Source organism: Raphanus sativus, chromosome 3 (assembly GCF_000801105.2).
Source record: "Raphanus sativus cultivar WK10039 chromosome 3, ASM80110v3, whole genome shotgun sequence".
In the NCBI taxonomy this organism is placed as follows: domain Eukaryota; kingdom Viridiplantae; phylum Streptophyta; class Magnoliopsida; order Brassicales; family Brassicaceae; genus Raphanus; species Raphanus sativus.
This window is the reverse complement of record NC_079513.1, coordinates 23,743,078-23,761,299: the sequence shown is the minus strand read 5'-3', so window position 1 is coordinate 23,761,299 and position 18,222 is coordinate 23,743,078. Positions and strand designations below refer to the sequence as shown.

At 35.4% G+C, this 18,222-nt stretch overlaps 4 protein-coding genes, 1 non-coding gene and 1 pseudogene across 7 annotated transcripts; 3 read left to right on the top strand and 3 right to left on the bottom strand.

Annotated features, from left to right (window-relative positions):
• Nucleotides 1-3,820: 3,820 nt before the first annotated feature.
• On the top strand, nt 3,821-3,892 carry TRNAQ-CUG (transfer RNA glutamine (anticodon CUG)). Its single transcript has one exon. It is a non-coding gene; the product is annotated as a tRNA-Gln (tRNA).
• A 148-nt stretch (nt 3,893-4,040) lies between these two features.
• On the bottom strand, nt 4,041-6,925 carry LOC108807998 (ruvB-like protein 1; annotated as a pseudogene).
• Nucleotides 6,926-7,241: 316 nt separating this feature from the next.
• LOC130509332 (multiple RNA-binding domain-containing protein 1-like) lies at nt 7,242-9,181 on the top strand. 3 transcript variants are annotated; one of them, XM_057005174.1, is made up of 5 exons: nt 7,242-7,766; nt 8,128-8,196; nt 8,289-8,395; nt 8,607-8,677; nt 8,884-9,181. In XM_057005174.1, the coding sequence occupies exons 1-5, from the start codon at nt 7,460-7,462 to the stop codon at nt 8,936-8,938; spliced, it is 609 nt and encodes a 202-aa protein (XP_056861154.1). In that variant the 5' UTR covers nt 7,242-7,459; the 3' UTR covers nt 8,939-9,181. The 3 variants fall into 3 exon arrangements, 1 of the variants encoding a protein (XP_056861154.1); XR_008943412.1 differs by having other exon boundaries at nt 7,245-7,766; nt 8,607-8,794; XR_008943413.1 differs by having other exon boundaries at nt 7,671-7,809; nt 8,607-8,794.
• A 597-nt stretch (nt 9,182-9,778) lies between these two features.
• On the top strand, nt 9,779-12,312 carry LOC108845814 (uncharacterized). Its single transcript, XM_057005173.1, has 9 exons — nt 9,779-9,988; nt 10,114-10,289; nt 10,622-10,753; nt 10,856-10,912; nt 11,083-11,163; nt 11,288-11,322; nt 11,447-11,536; nt 11,615-11,774; nt 11,980-12,312. The coding sequence occupies exons 1-9, from the start codon at nt 9,832-9,834 to the stop codon at nt 12,082-12,084; spliced, it is 993 nt and encodes a 330-aa protein (XP_056861153.1). The 5' UTR covers nt 9,779-9,831; the 3' UTR covers nt 12,085-12,312.
• A 4-nt stretch (nt 12,313-12,316) lies between these two features.
• Nucleotides 12,317-13,674, bottom strand: LOC108845817 (vesicle-associated membrane protein 714). The gene is made up of 4 exons (XM_018619003.2): nt 13,361-13,674; nt 13,095-13,285; nt 12,834-12,997; nt 12,317-12,715 (listed from the first exon to the last, which is right to left on the bottom strand). The coding sequence occupies exons 1-4, from the start codon at nt 13,578-13,580 to the stop codon at nt 12,625-12,627; spliced, it is 666 nt and encodes a 221-aa protein (XP_018474505.2). The 5' UTR covers nt 13,581-13,674; the 3' UTR covers nt 12,317-12,624.
• Nucleotides 13,675-15,730: 2,056 nt separating this feature from the next.
• On the bottom strand, nt 15,731-17,340 carry LOC130509694 (NAC domain-containing protein 90-like). Its single transcript, XM_057005875.1, has 3 exons — nt 17,093-17,340; nt 16,403-16,689; nt 15,731-16,318 (listed from the first exon to the last, which is right to left on the bottom strand). The coding sequence occupies exons 1-3, from the start codon at nt 17,247-17,249 to the stop codon at nt 16,058-16,060; spliced, it is 705 nt and encodes a 234-aa protein (XP_056861855.1). The 5' UTR covers nt 17,250-17,340; the 3' UTR covers nt 15,731-16,057.
• Nucleotides 17,341-18,222: the final 882 nt, after the last annotated feature.

Here is an 18,222-nt window from a genome sequence, read left to right as displayed (position 1 = left end):
TTAAACATGGGGAATTTTCGAAAATACCATTTTCAAGGTACCATTATTCATCTTTACCACCACTAAAGACACATTTTTCAAAAATACCTTATTTATTAAAATGGTAAAACTCTTATATCTTTGTATTTATATGCTTTTCAAAATTCTAATCCCAAATTCTAAATACTAAACCTCCAATTCTAAACTCTAAACCCAAAATCTTCAACTCTAAACCCTAAACCCTAAACTATATACCCTAAATTCAATATCCTAAACCCTAAACCCTAAAGTCTAAACTATAAACCCTAAATCCTCAACTCTAAACCCTAAATCCTCAACTCTAAACCCTAAACTATATACCTTAAACCCTAAAACATTAAATCTAAACCCTAAATCCTAAACCTTCAATTCTAAACCCTTCATTAAAAGTAGTGGTAAAAGTGGTTAGTGTAAACATGAAAAGTGGTACTATGAAAATGGTATTTTTGGCAATTTCTCATTAAACATTTGGTTTATTTTATTTTACTAAAATATTTTTATTTTAGTTACAATCGGTGGAAAATTACGTACCCAAAAACATAGTTCAAAAATATGTTTTGTGAATAAATAATAACTTAAATCAAAATACTTAAAATGTCCTACATTTATTGTCACTTAATTTTCCACTCCATATAATTATTTTAATTGATAAAAAAACTCTTTCTATTTCACTTAATTTAGCAAAACACATAAAACAGTTTTTTATTAATTTATATAATCATTTAGACATGAACATTATCTGTCTATTTAGGTACATGTTGTTCTTTTCGGGTATCCTTTTTTTTTTGGTAACCAAGTCCCGTTTGAATATTATAAACTTATGTGTGGATTTTGAGTTGGATCATTCTAGATCTGGATGAATTCGGTTCTGATGTATAGGAACCTAAAAATATCTAAATAACCAATGTATCTAAAACGGGTTCGGATATTTGTAACAAAAATAACCATATAACATGATTCGGTCCAGATCTTTTGAGTATCGTTAGTTACCAGATCTTTTGAATATCGATGTATAAAAATATATTTCACGGGCCAATTTAACAAAATATTAATTGGTTCAGTTGAAATAAATATATTTTAAAAAATTATATGAACTGAAAAAATCACTATAAGAGTACTTACATTTTGATTCAAATCATTTTTTTAATAACAAACTACACAAATATGTTGATTTTTATACAAATTTAAATTACAATGTAAATATTTAATTGAACACAATTAATACAGAAATATGTCACATTGTTTAAACAAAATATCAAAGTAAACAGTTGCGTTCTAAAATCATTTATTTTAACAACAAGCCAAATAAATATGTTGATTGGAGAAAGAATAAAATAAAGCGAGATAAATACATAGTTTACCAGAGACACTCTATATGTCAAATTTATTATAAAGAAATTTTTACTAAGATAAATACATTCAATAATTACAAACAAATAATATATTTCATAAAAGTAAAAATAATATCCGCGCTTCGATATGTTGATTGGAGAGAGAATAAAACAAAGTCAGAGAAACACATAGTTTACTAGAGAAACTATGTGTGTCAAATTTATTATAAAGAAAATTTTACTAAAATAAATATGTTCAATAATTACAAACAAATAATATATTTCATAAAAGTAAAAAATAATACCCGCGCTTTCGAAGCGCGGGTCAAAATCTAGTAGGACATTAAAAGACTTGCCAACAGTCTAAAAAGACAGTTCAATTCAGAAGCTTTTTCGGAAATGATACGAGCAGCAATTCTATATATAGAGTTCTTTTTTTTTTCTTTTGAAAAAGAGTTTACAATTGTAGGCAGTGCCGGTCCTGAATAATTTTAGATCAAAAGCAATTTTAAAAATAAGGCTTTATAATTATAAAATCAGAATATTTTTATATCTTAAGCATAGGTAGGTAATCGAACCCATCACACATATTTTTCTTATTTGCATCATTAACTATTAGACTATTTTCGAATTTTGTAAATAAATCATCGATAATTTAGCAAAACAAGTGAAAACCGGAAGCCTAAGTTTTCATGGCTTCTCCTCAGGACCGCTACTGATTGTAGGTAGAGAATTTGATCAGTCGTTAGGCATCAACCACCATGCTATGACAAAAATTAACATTATTTTAGACAAACACACCCTCACTTATGTTGCAACATTTTTTTAGATAAAACGTAGACAAAAACAAAACATATTTGAGAAAAATGACATTAGCTATTAGTTCTTGGCTGGAAAAAAGAGAGGAATATGTGATGAACTTTAGTTCTTTTTTTTTCTCTCTCGAATTCGGATTTGTATTTATAAAATGGTAAATCGGATTTTCTCTCGCATAAACCATTTTCAAATGGCAAGAGAAAATGTAAAGAAATGAATTTTTATAATTTAAAGGAAATTTGATTATAGGAATTTTCGTATATTTTGTGTTTGGCATATGAAAGACGGGCACATGTTAGAGTACAATAATAGTGAAATCCTTATGGAACATCCCAATAGATGCCTTCCTTGTCAGTCAAATCAAATGCCTCTTCCAGATCCTTGTTAACTAGTATAATAAGGATCCGTATAATAATTTCAGATATCACAATTCAAAATAAATTATAGGGAATTTGCAAATAATTTCAAGAATTTGTATATTTGGGTTCATCGCGTCTAAATTTTACCCAGTAAATAGAATGTAACTTTTGTGAGAAAGTTGTAAAGACCACTCCACAGGGATAAGTTGGTTTTCTCTCTCTTGATATCCTCTGACCTCTCTCTTCTAAGACAGCTCCGATGTGATTACCGTCTCCGGCCGACGGATGGGCTACCATAATCACCGTCGGTCCGGCTTCTCAGTTTTATTTCTTTTCAGTTTGTTTTCTCGTTTTTTTTTATTTAATAGTTCTAGCGGATCAGTTCTATTCGATGTTTTGACTCCAGCGGCGCACTTGTCTAACGGTGGTCGTGCGGCTTCGATTCTGACGTTGCCACCTTCTCTCGGGTGTGGACGGCCGGCTTTCGGTGGTTCTCTGGTGTTCCCAAGTTCTCGTATTCAGGAGGAGATCTCGATTATATATCGATTGATTCTCTACGCTGGAAGTGGTGGGGGTGATGGGTTTGGATGCGGTTTTCACGCATGCCAAAGGTGTGTACTGGTGAAGCGGCGCTCGTCTAGCGGCGGTCTTCAGCCGGAGTTGACTCGCTGAGAAACCCTATACCTCTAATACTGTCGTTGGAGGTGGGTTGTTGGCGATAGAGACGACGGAGAAGGAGTCTCCGATTTGGTCTTATGGGAAGTCGGGAACCGGCGACTGGAAGCCCACACCGGCGGTTTCGGTTTGATGCGAAGTGGAAGCGACGCGTGCGGTGGTGAAGAAACGGACGCGTGGAAGCTTAGCATCAATCTCGGACAAGTGTTCTGGGTGGCGCCGTTTCGTGTTATAGATTGGGCTTTTTAGGCCCATTTTTTATCTGTCTTTTCGGTTTCGTGTAATCGGATCTATGGACTTTGTATGTATCGGTTGTGGGCTGGTTTATTTTTGAGCTTGTCTTTGTTTAATAAAATTTTCCAGATGGCAAAAAAAAAAAAAATAATGTAACTTTTGTGAGGCTAAGGGGGTCCCACTATTATGCAAGAAAATAAGACATATATGAACGGCTTCGATTAGTTTAGGTCCTACCTTCTCTGTCTTTGACTACTACTCGCAAATCACATGGAGACATTGACAAAATGTCACCACACCTATATACTTTTAAGAAAATACTAACAAACAATTCGCCATTTTCCTTCATATAAAATGAAAAATAACATTATTTCAGACGTGCAAAATGGTCCCATGGTCTAGTGGTCAGGACATTGGACTCTGAATCCAGTAACCCGAGTTCAAATCTCGGTGGGACCTTTCTTTCTCTTAATTTTTGAACAACTTAAACTAATAGCTTATTTTGGGTTGGGCCCTTTCCTTACTACCACTACCACTACCACATGTCTCAGGCAAATGCTCAACTTTTCTTCTTGGTAACAAAATGGTTATTATCAGTTGTTTCCAATATTGATAGACTCAGACAAAACATTTACTAATTGCATGTTCATTTCACAACGAAATTAAGAATACTTCTAAAAAGTCACTAAACATCTGTTTTAACTTCCCTCTCAAACTAAAAGCTTTCTCAACCAAATCAAAGATAACACCCCAGAGAAACAAATTCTACTAGTGTTTCTCTTTTCTTTTTGACCACATTCGTGTGGTGCTCTCATGAGATGTATTTCTCCTGTTGCTCGTGCAAAAGCTTCGCTGAAGATTTGGCATCCAGGTACAGTGATGTTACTTCCTCTATGTCAGCCTGTCCCAAGTTGAATCACCAAAAGATATTGAATTGGAAGAATGATTAACAACAGCATGACACTTAATTCTTATACACTGCTCTACTGTTCAAGAATTCACAATTACCTTGCAGATACTGTCACGTCCATTCATTTTCGCCACGATGCTGGCAGGAGACAGAAGCTGAACCGCGTGCCTGCAAGTGAAGGCACAACAAAGGTTCAGAGATGAAACATAGAGAATTTTGTTTTTATTTTTTTTTTGGTAAGAAAAACATAATGACAACAATCTTATTTAGTCTTACAACCTTAAGGAAGTTCTTTGCCCAATGTCCCGAGTAGGACCAAGCATTCTTCATCCACTGTTAGCTCTGACCCCACATTACGCATTTATTAGAACGTTGCTGATTAACCGAAACCGAAAACCTAAAATGACAATAGAATAACCTGTATCATTTCAGAGGGGTTATAGATTTGAGTCCTGATAATAACCAACCGATCCAACAAATCAATAGGGACACCATGTGGACTTGGCGTATCAGTCCCTCTGCACAGTAACTAAGTTAACCAAAGCTCACATTATTTAACAAAAAAAAATGAAAATGTCCACCAGCGCTTCTCCTCACCTTACGTTGCAAACACCTCTGTTTGTTGCAAATATCACAATAGGAGATAAAGAGCTCTCAAGAGCACGGTTCAAGTATGAAAAGCACTCCATATCAAGCATATGAACCTGTAAGTTTTTGTAGCAAGATCAACAAGGTGGAATGACAACAAACTTATCAGGAATCAGGATAAGGTTACCTCATCGATAAATAGAACTCCCGGGACAAGCTCTGCAACACCTTCATCTATATAACGGTTCACGACCTGCAATAAACCAGACATTAAATACTGTTTAGTCCTCTAGCAAAAATTTTAAACAATTAGGTCTTAGTGAAGATGAGACCTTGTTAATCTCTTGCCGCAGCTTATCAGTGATCTCAGTCTTCCGAGGTTTCATCATTTGCCCCATCAAAGAAAGTATATCCTGCCCACCTTGAGGTTGAGAATTTGCTGCATCCAGATCTTGAAGCGTGACATCCTAAACCAAAGTGAAGCAAAAAAAATTTAGAAGCTATCACACAACAAGAAGGAGAGTTCTTTGGGAATAAGGCAAAGGTAAAAAAAAAACCTGAACAATCTCTTTCTTTTTGTGAACCTCTCCTTTGGGAAGTGGAACATATTCTTCTGCTTCCAGATCGAACTCAGTGGCGAAAGCATCGCTTCTACCCACCCGTTTGACAGCTCCACTGTTTGCTTCAATGTATATAACATCTCCCACAGCTACCTGAGAGTCAAAACAGTTACATATATAAGAAGAACTTCCTTGACATAATGACCCCACCTGGTAGTTCAAACAACTAAACCTTCTCCTTAATCAAGGCATCGTAGATAGTGGGATCCAACTTGAGTTGTTTGGTTCCTTTGACTGTCTTGAGCCCAATGATAACATGGCTGATGCTTTTATTTTACCATAACCACCAGTAAGACTTTCAGTTTCTTCTGGTGACAGCTCCGTAACCTGAAACTCAAGAAAAAACATGTTAAGTATCTAAGGGTAAAGAGACATATTACTAATAGCGGCACACCTCTCCTTCGTAGACATCTTTGGTTTCCTTGATACGTAGACCAATGGCACGTCTAAAATTCTCCATGAGGACCTCAGTTTTCTTAACTTCTGAGGAGTAAACCTCAGAACCAACCATTGGACAGAAGGGAACCTGCAAACCAAAATTCAAATAACATAAATAAGCTAAAAAAGTGAATAAAAAAATCATTTTTCATACAACAAGGGGAGGATACAGTAAGAAGATGAGATTTACACCTTACTTCCAAGCTCTTGGGATATACCAAGAGCCAAAGCGGTTTTGCCGGTACCGGGAGGACCAGCGAGCAAAAGAGCCTTGCCAGCCATTTTCTTCTGCTTGATCATGTCGACTACAAGACCAGCTGCCTCTCTTGCCTCAAGTTGTCCCACGAATCCAGCTGCCAATGGTATAGGTATCCCCGTTGGCTAGCCAAAAAAAAGGGAGACGCATAATTAGCAAACAAAAACAATATATCACACTGTGACAATAGTGCTCACTGACAGTAAAAGAATGAAACTTTGCAGATATAAATAAAGATTGAAGCTTTGCAGATACAATTGGCTATAAAAGCATTGAAAAAGGTTAAAACTTTAAACGCTAAACCCGAGCGAACTTCGAACGAGAGAACACAATAATAGATTCAACAAGACAGAGATATTCAGTGGGTAGAGAGAGGAGGAGGAGAAGAACCTGGAGGCCAAGGCCTTTGATATGAGTGTGAGTAGCAATCCGCTGTTTCTTAGCGGTGGACTGTATTTCTTCTATCTTCACTTTCTCCATCTCCGTTTTAACTGTTATCGTTGCCCTTCTCAGTCTTTTTTTTTTTTTTGCTGTATAGTCTCCGACAACGACGGCTGAAGAGTTCGAGCTCTCGTTTTGATGCTTCTTCAGGCAAAAAAAAACCACTCTTTTTCTACAGTTTATATGTTAGTTTTTCAGTACATAAATAGCCCTTACATTCCTATTTCCCCCTAACAAAATCTCCCCCACTCTTTTTAATTAAGTAAATACTAGAAGGAATAACAGTTCTTATTGGTAGGAAACTATCTAGTATCTACTTTACTGTATGTTGATCAAATAAAAAAAAACTATATACTGTCTCTCAATCAAATACATTTTTAAAAATAGTGGGTAGAGAAAGAGGGTGAACAAGAAATATTTTTTTTTCTTTGTGCAACACCAAAAAGAGTTATAAGAACTGTTTGCTAAGTAAGAGCATCTTTATAGGTATATTTGAACACATCTTACAACAATATAATAAAAGGAATAAAAGGAAAAAGCGACTAAAGATGTGTATCTCGAGTATTCTTAAAGAAGTGTTTTGCTGAAATTATTAGGTGACTTGGCTTAATTTCATTGATTCTGTTTTTTGGAAAATGAATTAAAATTTCATTCCTCCGGCAAAATCGATATCTCTCCTCCTGCGATCATATTTCTTTTTCCTTGATTTTCTCGGCGGCGTGAGCAAAAGGGACGGGGTCAAGAACAAACAAGCCCATAAGAATCTCAGATCCATGACTTTAGGCGACCTCTGCTTCTTCTACCACTCCGGTACGAAATCGAGGTGCGTCGTGGGTGTGGTGGAGGTTGCTCGCGAATGGTACGAAGATGACGATGACGAAGGAGAAGGAGAAGGAGCGGTCGACGTCAAAGCTGTCGGAGAGATGAGGAGATTTGTTGATTTGAAGGAGATGAAAGGAGACAAAGGGATTAAGGATTTCGTTTTGTTCAGACAGCCGAGGTTGTCTGTTGTTCCAGTGGAAGTTGATGTTTGGCAAAAGATTTGTGAATTGGGAGATGGGTTTTCTGGAGATGGTGATGGTAAGGAAGATCGTGACTCGCTCTTCATTGTATCTTTGATTAGGTCTCTTCGATGCTCTGCTTAATCTGATTTCCCTTTTCCTGATTGCCACTTCCGTTGAATTTTGTAAATGGTTCTTTCTGGGATTTGTCTATTAGTTGAGATTATATCATTGATTTGATTGTTTCTGTAATGCTCTGTTTACTAGTTGATAAAATTTGATTTTAGAAGAGATGGTCTTAAACGTCCACTTTAAAGTTTGAAACTTTTACATGTTTTGCGGCAGATCGTATGAGCTTCTTCTTTCTTCTTTATGTCAGTTTCAGGGATTGGTTGTGTTACTGGCACTAAAAATCTGGGAGGTTTTGTTTTTGTTTGCAGGCATCTCTTTCTCAAACACAGAAGAAACATTAACACAAGCTTTTTCTCAATATGGTCGTCTTCTTGGTGGTAAGTCTAGTAATCTCAACACTAATCTTTTTATTTACATATCTTTATTTATTTATTTTTTGTCTTCTACTACACCGTTTTTGTTGCTTCAGTGAATGTTGTGATGGACAAAATCAGATGCAGACCAAAAGAGTTTGCTTATGTCAAATTCTCTTCCAAAGAAGAAGCCGACGAAGCTTTATTACAACTTAACGGACAGGTACTTTCCCCATCTCTATTAGCCTGGGAAATATATATATATATATATATATATATATATATATATTTGATGAATGTTTTGTGGTGGAATATTAGAATAAGATATATATATATATGCTAGAGAATGGAACTATTTGTTGTTGAATAATATAAATCTCATCAACTCTTTGATACTGGTTATGTTTTTGAAAATCTTGTTATTTGGACCACAGTTGGTAGATAGGCGGGTGGTGGTCATGCTAAGTCCGGAGGAGGAGGAGGAGATCCTAGTAAACCTCAGCCTGTAAAGTTTCTTTCTCTTTCTTTGTCTAGCTATATCTTCTCTTTCTCGATCCATCTTCACACATTACTCTCTGGAAAACGTACTCGTTACCGTCTTGATGGTTCCAAGATCATGAAGGTATCTCTATATCCTTTACGAGAATATTATCAGATTCTCTTTCTATGAATGAATCCGCTAAGCTCTTGAATTATTATTACTTCACACAGGTCTATTTGGAGGCCAAGGAAAGGAACAACACAGAGTACAAGCTCGAGACTATGATGGGTGTGTACCGGAAACTTACTGGAAAGGATGTCACTTTCGAGTACCCTGTTGAAGCTTGAAGATGTTGATGACGCTGAAGAATTTCATCAGGATAGAGCTTTTGATTCTGTTTTGTGGTGTTTAGGATGAAGTACACTCTGTTTTGATTCTGTTTTGTTAATCAAACTAATAACGAGAAATGGATTCAGACACTACATGTTGTAAAAAGATCTTTACTGATGCAAAAATATTTTGTTGTTATCTCACCGGTAACATTAGTTTAGTTACCGTATGATTCTTCCAATTGCATAACTGATCTCAGTGAGTGGCTGTTATGTATTTAATCAAGGTTTTAAAAACTTTGTATTTATTAAATTTGGATAGCTTCCAAAAAATTAATAAGGTTTTTAAACTTTGTATTCATTAAATAAAATGTTTGTGTACTTTAATTAATATGTTTGTTTCTTTTTATGTTTTTCATTTATATCTTTTATTTTTTTTCATAATAATTTGAAATTGTATTTTGGGTATTTTTTTATTTTCAAGTAAAATTTAGTATTACTTTTTTATGTTTTCAATTTAAAAATTATTTTTAATGTTTTAAAATTATTATATGTTTTAACATTATTAAATTATATAATTATTAAGATACAAGTTCTATATCCTTCCACTTATCCCACTACTAAATATTACTAAACTTCACTTCTTACATTATTTTATTAATTTTTTACACCTAAACTATATCCCCTCACTTATCCCATTAAAGATGCTCTAAGGACTCAAGAATTATTAAACTAAATTAAGGGGCGAAACTGAAATATACGAATAATGAAAAGGACTTTGTTCTCTCTCTTCCATCAAAGTCAGATAAGCTCAGTGTTTTTTTTGGAACCAGAGGAGGCTGTCCACACATGGAGACTCTCTCAATTCCCGCCGCTGCTTGGTCTTCCAGCGGCGCCATCACTCCTCCTCCGCACTCTAGGCTTTCTCCGCCGTACCTCACTCGGAAACCGTCGAGAAAAAGTTCCCGACGCTTGTCCGCCTTTAACGCCGCTTCTCGCTCCTCCGGTAACACTACATTTCTTCTCTTTTTATATACGTTTTTTTTTTATCTCCACAATGAGTGTTCCTGCTCAAATGATTCTCCATGGGATGTGAATAATTGAATACTACGGTCTTTGGTGATTTTATAGTGAGTGAGGTTGTGGGGGAGGATGTGCTGCAAATGTTCTTGAAAGACAGAGAAGAGAATGGAGATTTCATTTCCAAAGTCTCTGATAGGCTCTGGTTAAGGGAAGTTCTCCAATCTATTGATCTCAACTCCAATGGTGCATCATCTTCAGCTGTTGTTGGACTAGAAGATAATCAGGTAAGCTATGTTTGTTTATGCGTATACCACCAAATTAGTGGTCTTTTAAAGCTTTAGGTTTCTTTCATATGTTCATTAGTAGTTTAGCTAGTTGATCAAGCTTTTTTAGGTTTTAAGTTCTGGTTTGTGAAATATCCAGTCCATCACTCTATTGTCAAGTGAATCTTAGTTTGCTTTTGACGATTTTAAAATCCTTTATTATGTGCATTCAGGCATAGTTTAAGAGAGAGAACATTTTCATGTTGCAACATGGCAGTGAGCTTGGTTTGCTTTCATGGAGGAGATTTTTTCTCACTTGGAATTGTTACTTTTGTCGTTATATATATATGCAGGCGGAGAGGTTGGTAGATGGTGCAGATTATGATGAGGATGAAGAAAGCGGTTTCTTGAAACTTAAACCGACACAAGAATGGATTGTTGGGGAAAGTGATTCCGCCCCCATGAATAGGAAAGCTCTAGCTAAGGTGTTTCTAGCTGTCTTCGTTTCACACTCCTTTCTCATTACAACAGTTTTCTACGTTTTTTTTATCTACTCTCTCCATAACCCTTTTGGGTAATTATCGCAGGCATTACGGGATGATAGCGAGCGGAGGAAGAAACTTAACTTTCTGAAATATGAAGCTGTATGATTGATTTATTCCTTTTCAGTATGTTTCTTTGATTTTGATTTACCAAAACAGTTGATTTGTGGGAAAAATAGCTGTTTAGTACGTGATTCCAGTGGTTGTTTTGGGTGTGTTAGCTTATAGAACTCACCTCTGAATAATTGCTTTTGTGTCTTTTTCTTTTGTAGCTGAAGCGTGAACTGATGTACCTGTCAATTGTTATTGGAACCGGGTGCAGCGGATATTGCTTACTAGCTTTATCACCCCAGGTAAAGCCCTCTCATGGGTGATTGTTTTTCCTTTTTTTTTTTAAGGTCAATCATAGATCCTTAAAAGTAGTTGTGGCTTACAACTCTTAACTATTCATGAGAATCTATTGTTTTATCTAAACAGGCTGCAGTCAGTTATGGAGTTGGAGTTCTTTTCAGGTTAGTTCTCTATTTTTATGGTTGAAGAAAGATAGACCTCGAGATTGTGATTCTACAAGTTCCGCAACATACTTCCTCGTGCAGTTACATTGTATATTCCTAACCAAATCTGCTTCCAGTGCAGTTGCTTGTACCTTCAACTTTTGTACGGATATGCGGATGGTGTTTCACGCGAAGATGTTCCTAATATCTTCCTGAAAAAGAAGACTAAAAAGTAAAGCTGCTAGTTCATCAAAACCGTTGGTCACATGATGTTGCTCTTTAACTTGATTTTGAATTGTCCCAACCTCAGAATCGGGATAAGAAGTGAAGACCTCGAAGACTTCGTAAAGAGGACAATCAGGGGCAGTGGCATGGCACTCTCTTCCCCACGTCTAGTGATCCCAGCTGCAATCTATGCCCTGTGGATTCTCTCGCACAAGTACTTCCAGAATGACTTGTTCGACTTCCAGGTAGCTATATCTAAGCTAATGTTTGCTTTTGAGAGCTTGAAAGTCTAATAACTATCAAGTCTCCATCTCCATTTTTTTTCTTCTGGCTTCTTTCAGCTGTGTGTTTGCAAGTTTTTAGCTATGTTTCTACAAAGTTCTTATTCTTTCTTTTCCACAAGTTTTTGACGTCTGAACCTGTTTTGTTTCTCTCTCTATACAATTTCAGATAGTTCCAGCCATGGTTGGTTTGTTTGTATACAAAGCTGCAGCTCTGGTTCAAGTGTACAGAGACAACCAAGATCTTCAGTTCATTTTCCCAGACGATCTTTGAGGTTCCGAATTAGACGATTTGTGATTTGTTTGGTTCATGATCTTAAAGGGAAACAGAAACTGGTCTATCTGCTAAGACTTAAAGATGAGCCTGAGGATGTAGAGTAACCTGTGTGTTCTTGTTATTTTTTTTTTCCTTTTTTTCTTTAACATCGTCTCCTTGTAAATTTTTGAGGGAAAATACAATATATTTTGTATGTCAATGTACCAGAACAGAAACTATTGAACATGTGTGAGAGGAATAGTTATAAACAAGAAATGTTGCAGAGAACATAGACAACGAATATGTGCTGTACATTGCAGATGCAACATTCATAAAGACAAACCAAATGAGATACAGAGAACAAACTCTCACACAAGTAACACCTTCTAAAAGAGAAGATGTAGTCTTTTATGAAACTCTGAATCATTCTGACATTTACAATAGTTGCGCATAAACAAGGAAGACAATGACATGTAACTTAATTTACAAAACAATGATCTGTTCCCGGCTGAAAAAGCTTTTTGAAGTGCCATTACATTCGAATAAGGCCTCTTGAGATTAAGATCTGCACGAGGATAAAGTGATGCCTCCACAGAAAAAGGCTATTAGGATGTACAGTACGAGAACTATCAAGCACGTCAACACTACCCTGTCAACACACAAACAATAATATGAGCTTCGTTCAAAAATAATGATCCGGAACTCGTAATGTATCCAGAGAAGAGGTGTGTAAACATTATACGCCAAATAAACAGAGAGATGGTTACAAGAGCTTAGCGTTTTTCATCCAAAGAGCTCTGCGTAAGCGCTTAGACTGTTTCCTGAAATGAAACGAACTATCTTGCATTGTTGCAGTTTTATCAACTAGAAGCTCAATCCTATCACCTCTCTCCATTATCTTCTCAATGTTCTCCACCATCACCGATCGAATCTAGTATAACAACAAGACAAGTGAGTCAAAGTCAAAAACTTTCGCCAAAAGGTTCTGCCTTTTCAATTGAAACTATACAAAGAAACAATCTTTCAACCTCACTGACTTCTCCTCTGACACGATTGAGAGCATCAGCACTAGGATTACTAGAGAAAAACTCCATCTGCTGATGCAAAACCCTCGAGAACTCATCATTCATAGCGTAAGCTGGTGCATGAAGCGCCACTCTCCCGTAGTTTTTCATGAACCTCATGTGAACATCTTCCAAATACGAAAACGGTATCCTCCCTACACAACCAAAGACTCTGGATCAATCAGAGACTTCAAAATCAACATGGCGAACGTTTCATAAAAGATGCTTACTTCCGAAGGTATCGTTGGCCATACAGAGAAAGGTGAGTCCATCGGATCTGAGGATGTGGAAGATGTAACGGTCTTGCGAGAAACAGAGTCTCTCGTCGGCGGTCTCCGGCGAAAGTTTTTCGAGGATCCGCCGCACCACGGCGCCTGTGTTTCCCGTGACGGCGCTGAATTCAGCTAGCACCACCGTGGCTCTCGCCACAACCGCGTAGATGATCGCCATCGGAGAAGTCAGGTACGGTGGATCGCTCGCTCCGGCGTCGACTTTGCTGCGATTCGAGTCGAGTCTCTTAATTAAAAGTTCAATAAGAGCATTACGTTTGGAATAAAAACCCCTTTATTTGTTGTTATATTTTTAATTAGGGACCTACATATTGTTTTCTAACATTTTGCACCCTAAACAATTGTAAACCATCATTTTTAAATGTAGTAAACGTATCATTGCACTTATCTCATCTACTAGAAATTTGGATTTTTAAGATCGAATCACATTTTTTTATCAACTTGATCCTGCCGAAATGGTTTTGTTAATATTTAAAGCATTGCAGTGAATTTTTTTCCTATTCCAAAATCCAAATTAGGAACGCAACAAACTCAATTCTTGCATTTTAATCGTTAGACTACTTCATCCTTTTTAGCCTGTTTTCTTAGATCAAGTTTTGGTCGGACGAGTCATTCTTATTACGTAGAATACTTTCTATCTAACTTTTATTCTTATTTTTTTTTTGCCAGTCAGCCCGCCCGACCATTGTTGCTCCAGAAAATCAAAGTTATCTTATAGACTTTGAAAAACATTAATATTCGAAGAAAAAAACGGACCACTCTTACCAGATTTTGAGAAAATCCTCTTATCTCTCATACATAAAGCCGTTTAAAGTCATCTTTTTTATCTCAATATGAAGACTCGAAAATCTTTTGTTGCATGCACGTAGCCGGAAAAATTCATCCTCAATTTTATCAAATTTTGTCTCAAATTATATAAATTTCAAGTGGTAGCATCAGAAGAGTTTTTAAACTGGGCCTTCAAATTATTCTTGTTAATATGGGCTCTAACACACACAAAAATTTGAACCCTCAAAATTTATATTTTGTTAAAGCTTTTACTAAATTTTACATTATAGAAATTTTAGTAAGATTTTACAATAAAAAATAAAAATACATATGAAAAAGTGGTGCCCTTATGAACTCTAGTGTCCTAAATTATATGATAATATTAGTTTTTTAACTTATATTAGTTCTGAACCCAAAAAAATGTGGTGTGTAGAAAAAAACAATGTATAGTGAGTGTATAAGTGTATTAGACAAGGACAAGCAATCGACGACCAAAATAACCTTTTAGTCTTCGTCCACTTTCACCTTTATAGTCGTATGTAATTGATCTAATACATACGAAGTATATATATATATGTTTCCTCTATTACAAAAGAAAATTTGAAGGGTCCCAAATTTGAATGTTGGCTCTTTTCGGGGAATTGTTTGTCGGCAAATATTATCGTTTTGCCATTGTCGTTGGTGCCTGGTGACACAAGTAGAAGTAGAAGGCTTAATTCAGTTATAAACTTGACTTTTTTAGTTGAAGATTGTACTAAATTATAGTATCACGTCATAAATAATGACCTCCTTAAAAATTTCACGAATCATAATACTAACTTTGCTAAATCTATAATATATTTATTTCTTATGTTCACACTCATGGGCCATGAGTCATGGCGTAGTCGTAGACCGATAACCTAGTATAAAGGATAAATATAATTAATTATTTGAAATGACACGATACAACTGATTTCAAACTAGATTTATAAAAGAATGAATACTACTACAATTACGAACTAGTTTCACGAATTTTACTAATCATATGATAATTTTAGTATGTTGAACTGAAACTGTATAAACTCTGACAACCAAAGCTTAGAACATCTTCAACCCAAGAAAAAATAACAAAATATATTGGAGATAGTATTAGAGAAACAACACTTGTATTTAGGTCTTGGCTTCGAGCATTGACCGTGACCCAATATTCTCCTCTTTGGTGTTGCTCCAAATTTTTTTTTTGTATTTTTGCTCAAGTGACAAACTATCGGCGCGACGACGACCAAGACTCATTGTAGTCTTCTTCCACAGTCTTCGATCGATCTTTCTCTACACTATAAAACAAATCTGTCCTTTTGGCTCTTTTCGTTTATTTAAAGTTTGTATCCAGCTGGTTTTGCAAACATGCTCGAGTAAATCATTATAAATATTTTTTTATATTTTCAAAACAAATATGAGATTTTTTCAATTTTACTTATATAATCTTAACTCATTAATTAACATAATCAAACAAAATAATATCAATTAGACACACGCAAAAAAATAATATGTATGAAACAACACTTAATCTGAAACATATGAAATATAATATTTTCTTTGATTTTCGATCCATGGTTTGCATTTGTCTCATATTTTTCATCTTCGTTTCGTCTTAAGACTCTTAACTAAGCTACCAAAAAAAACAACTCCAGAAAAACATTATACTTTCTCCGAAAAAAACAACATTGTATAATATCATCTTTTCTCATTTATTCTTACTCAAATAATCACATTACAAGGAAAACAAAAACAATTGGTGGTCATAAATTCAACTAGTAATAATGTAATAATAACCCATGGGTAATAAATTACCAGTAACTTTCATTTGCTTGCTTATGAATTTTGCTAGATTCAAGGCCAATTCAGCTGCTCCCATTCCCAGATTGGTTCAGTTAAACCATCCACCATCTCTGTGTCCACAGAGAGATCAACATGTTCTCCTCCTGACATGGAAATTTCTGGTGAGCTTCCCACAAAAATGGAGGTGTCAGCAACTGCAACATCATTTGTAAGCATTCTCCCTGTCTGAAGAACTCCCACAGGGCGTCTATCAAAAGCTCTTGAGCTTCCTGATGTTATGTAGACACGACATAAACTGAATTCATGTCTCAACTACATTAAAAAGCATTAATGAGTTTCTAAAACTTAGTATCAAAAATCGTTTTAAGAAATAAAAAAAAACTTGATACATGCAACCTTAGGGATTGTGGAAATGTTGTCTCTATCGTCAAGGGCTTTGTACTCATTCATCTTCCATTTTGTTTTTCCTCCTGTTGGTGCTTTTCCGGTGTAGAAAACCATAGTTTTCTTGACTCCAATCATTCTGTTATCCTTGGAAAAGACTGGACCAGGTGATCCAGTCGCTTTCCAGTACCCTGAACCAGTGGTTCTGCTCGGCCTGCCTCCTCTTGCTTCGCGCTCTTGTCTTGGCACAAAGAAGAACCATTGCTCAGTATCTCCTCGACATCTTTCTCCCGCAATATCTGCAAAAGGGTATTATAAACCCCACAAAGAGGGTAAGTTCCATAGACCACACACACAATCATTATCGCAAGTTTTTGTTATTTATATTCCATAGGATGTTCAACCTTACGTAAAACCTCAATCGAGAAACCAAAGAGAGTCTTATCATTACATTGGCATTACTGATCTTTTCATTTGTTTGTTATCTGAAAAACTGAACTCGCAAAAAAAAAAAAAAAACTAGAGGATTCTAAGCAAGTGTTTAAAAAAAAAGGATTCTAAGCAAAACTTAGTTTTCTTTGAAAATTAAGGATAATTTAACCTAACTTTTTAATGCCATTGTGGCTGAACAAGTAATATGATAATCATTTTGACGCCCATAATGAGGTCGAAGCTACATTCTAATTTGGTGAGGTAGCCTACTTGGAAGATGACTAGGCTCGACCTCAAAGATATCTAGAACGGGTATGACACGGTGCATTGAGTCACCACTCTTTCCTTCGAGCTGGTTTCGGAGGTAGAACACAACCAGTTCGTCTTCCGTGGGATAGAAGCGAAACCCAGTTGTAAGGTCCTCCATTTTTGTATATGATAAATGAAAATAGACTTGCTACAAAAGAAAACCTCTGTATTGTAGATATGTTATGACAAATCTATCTGCTTCTTAAATATATAACTCATGGACATTAAATAAGGTGTTGAAGTAGTAGAGATTGGTCTCTCCGAGTGAAATGAGAAAAGTTCTACGCGTTTTAAGGTTTTCTTTTTATATTTATTATACAATATTTTTAGGATATTGTGAAAGACAAGGATGCTCTTGTGTGTGTGTTTGATTACTTTCGTTGTAATATGTTTTACTGTTTTAGTAAGCTTTTCACGAGCCACGTATGTCATTGAACGAGTCAAGCCCTCGTCTTGGTGTCCAAGTTTCAGTCTCTTTTCCCTGATTTTTTATATTTTCAATCAGTTTGCCAATTTTATAATATATTTTTTTCTTTGAAGCAAATAAAAATTAGTCGTACTTAGAGCATCTCTATCCCACTCCATATTTTACTCCATTTATAGAGTAAATAGAGTGAAAAATGGAGTAATGAACAAAAATGGAGTAAAATATGGAGTGGGGATGGAGATGCCCTTAATAGGTTTAACTAATGTTTCTAATTCCTAATTTTTGCAGAAGATAAATTTCTTTGTCAAGATGTTCGTCATATGTAATTTCTACTTGCTATGAACATGTATATGTCAAAGAAAATCAATTTTGGTAGGTATTCCCTCTGTTTTATAGTAAGTGTCATTTTAAAACTTTTTTTGTTATACAAAAAAGTTACTTTATAATTTCAATGTAAAGTATACTTAATTTCAGTTGAAAATTAATTGCAAACTGCATTGATTTTATAAATAATTTTATTTATTTTAAATACTATTGGTCAAGTAGATGTAATTAATAATAATTTATACATATTTTTTATCGCTTTATTAATCTGTGTGAAAATATCAAAGTGATGTTTATTTAGAAACAGTTGAAATATATACTAAAAGTGCCACAGACAGCT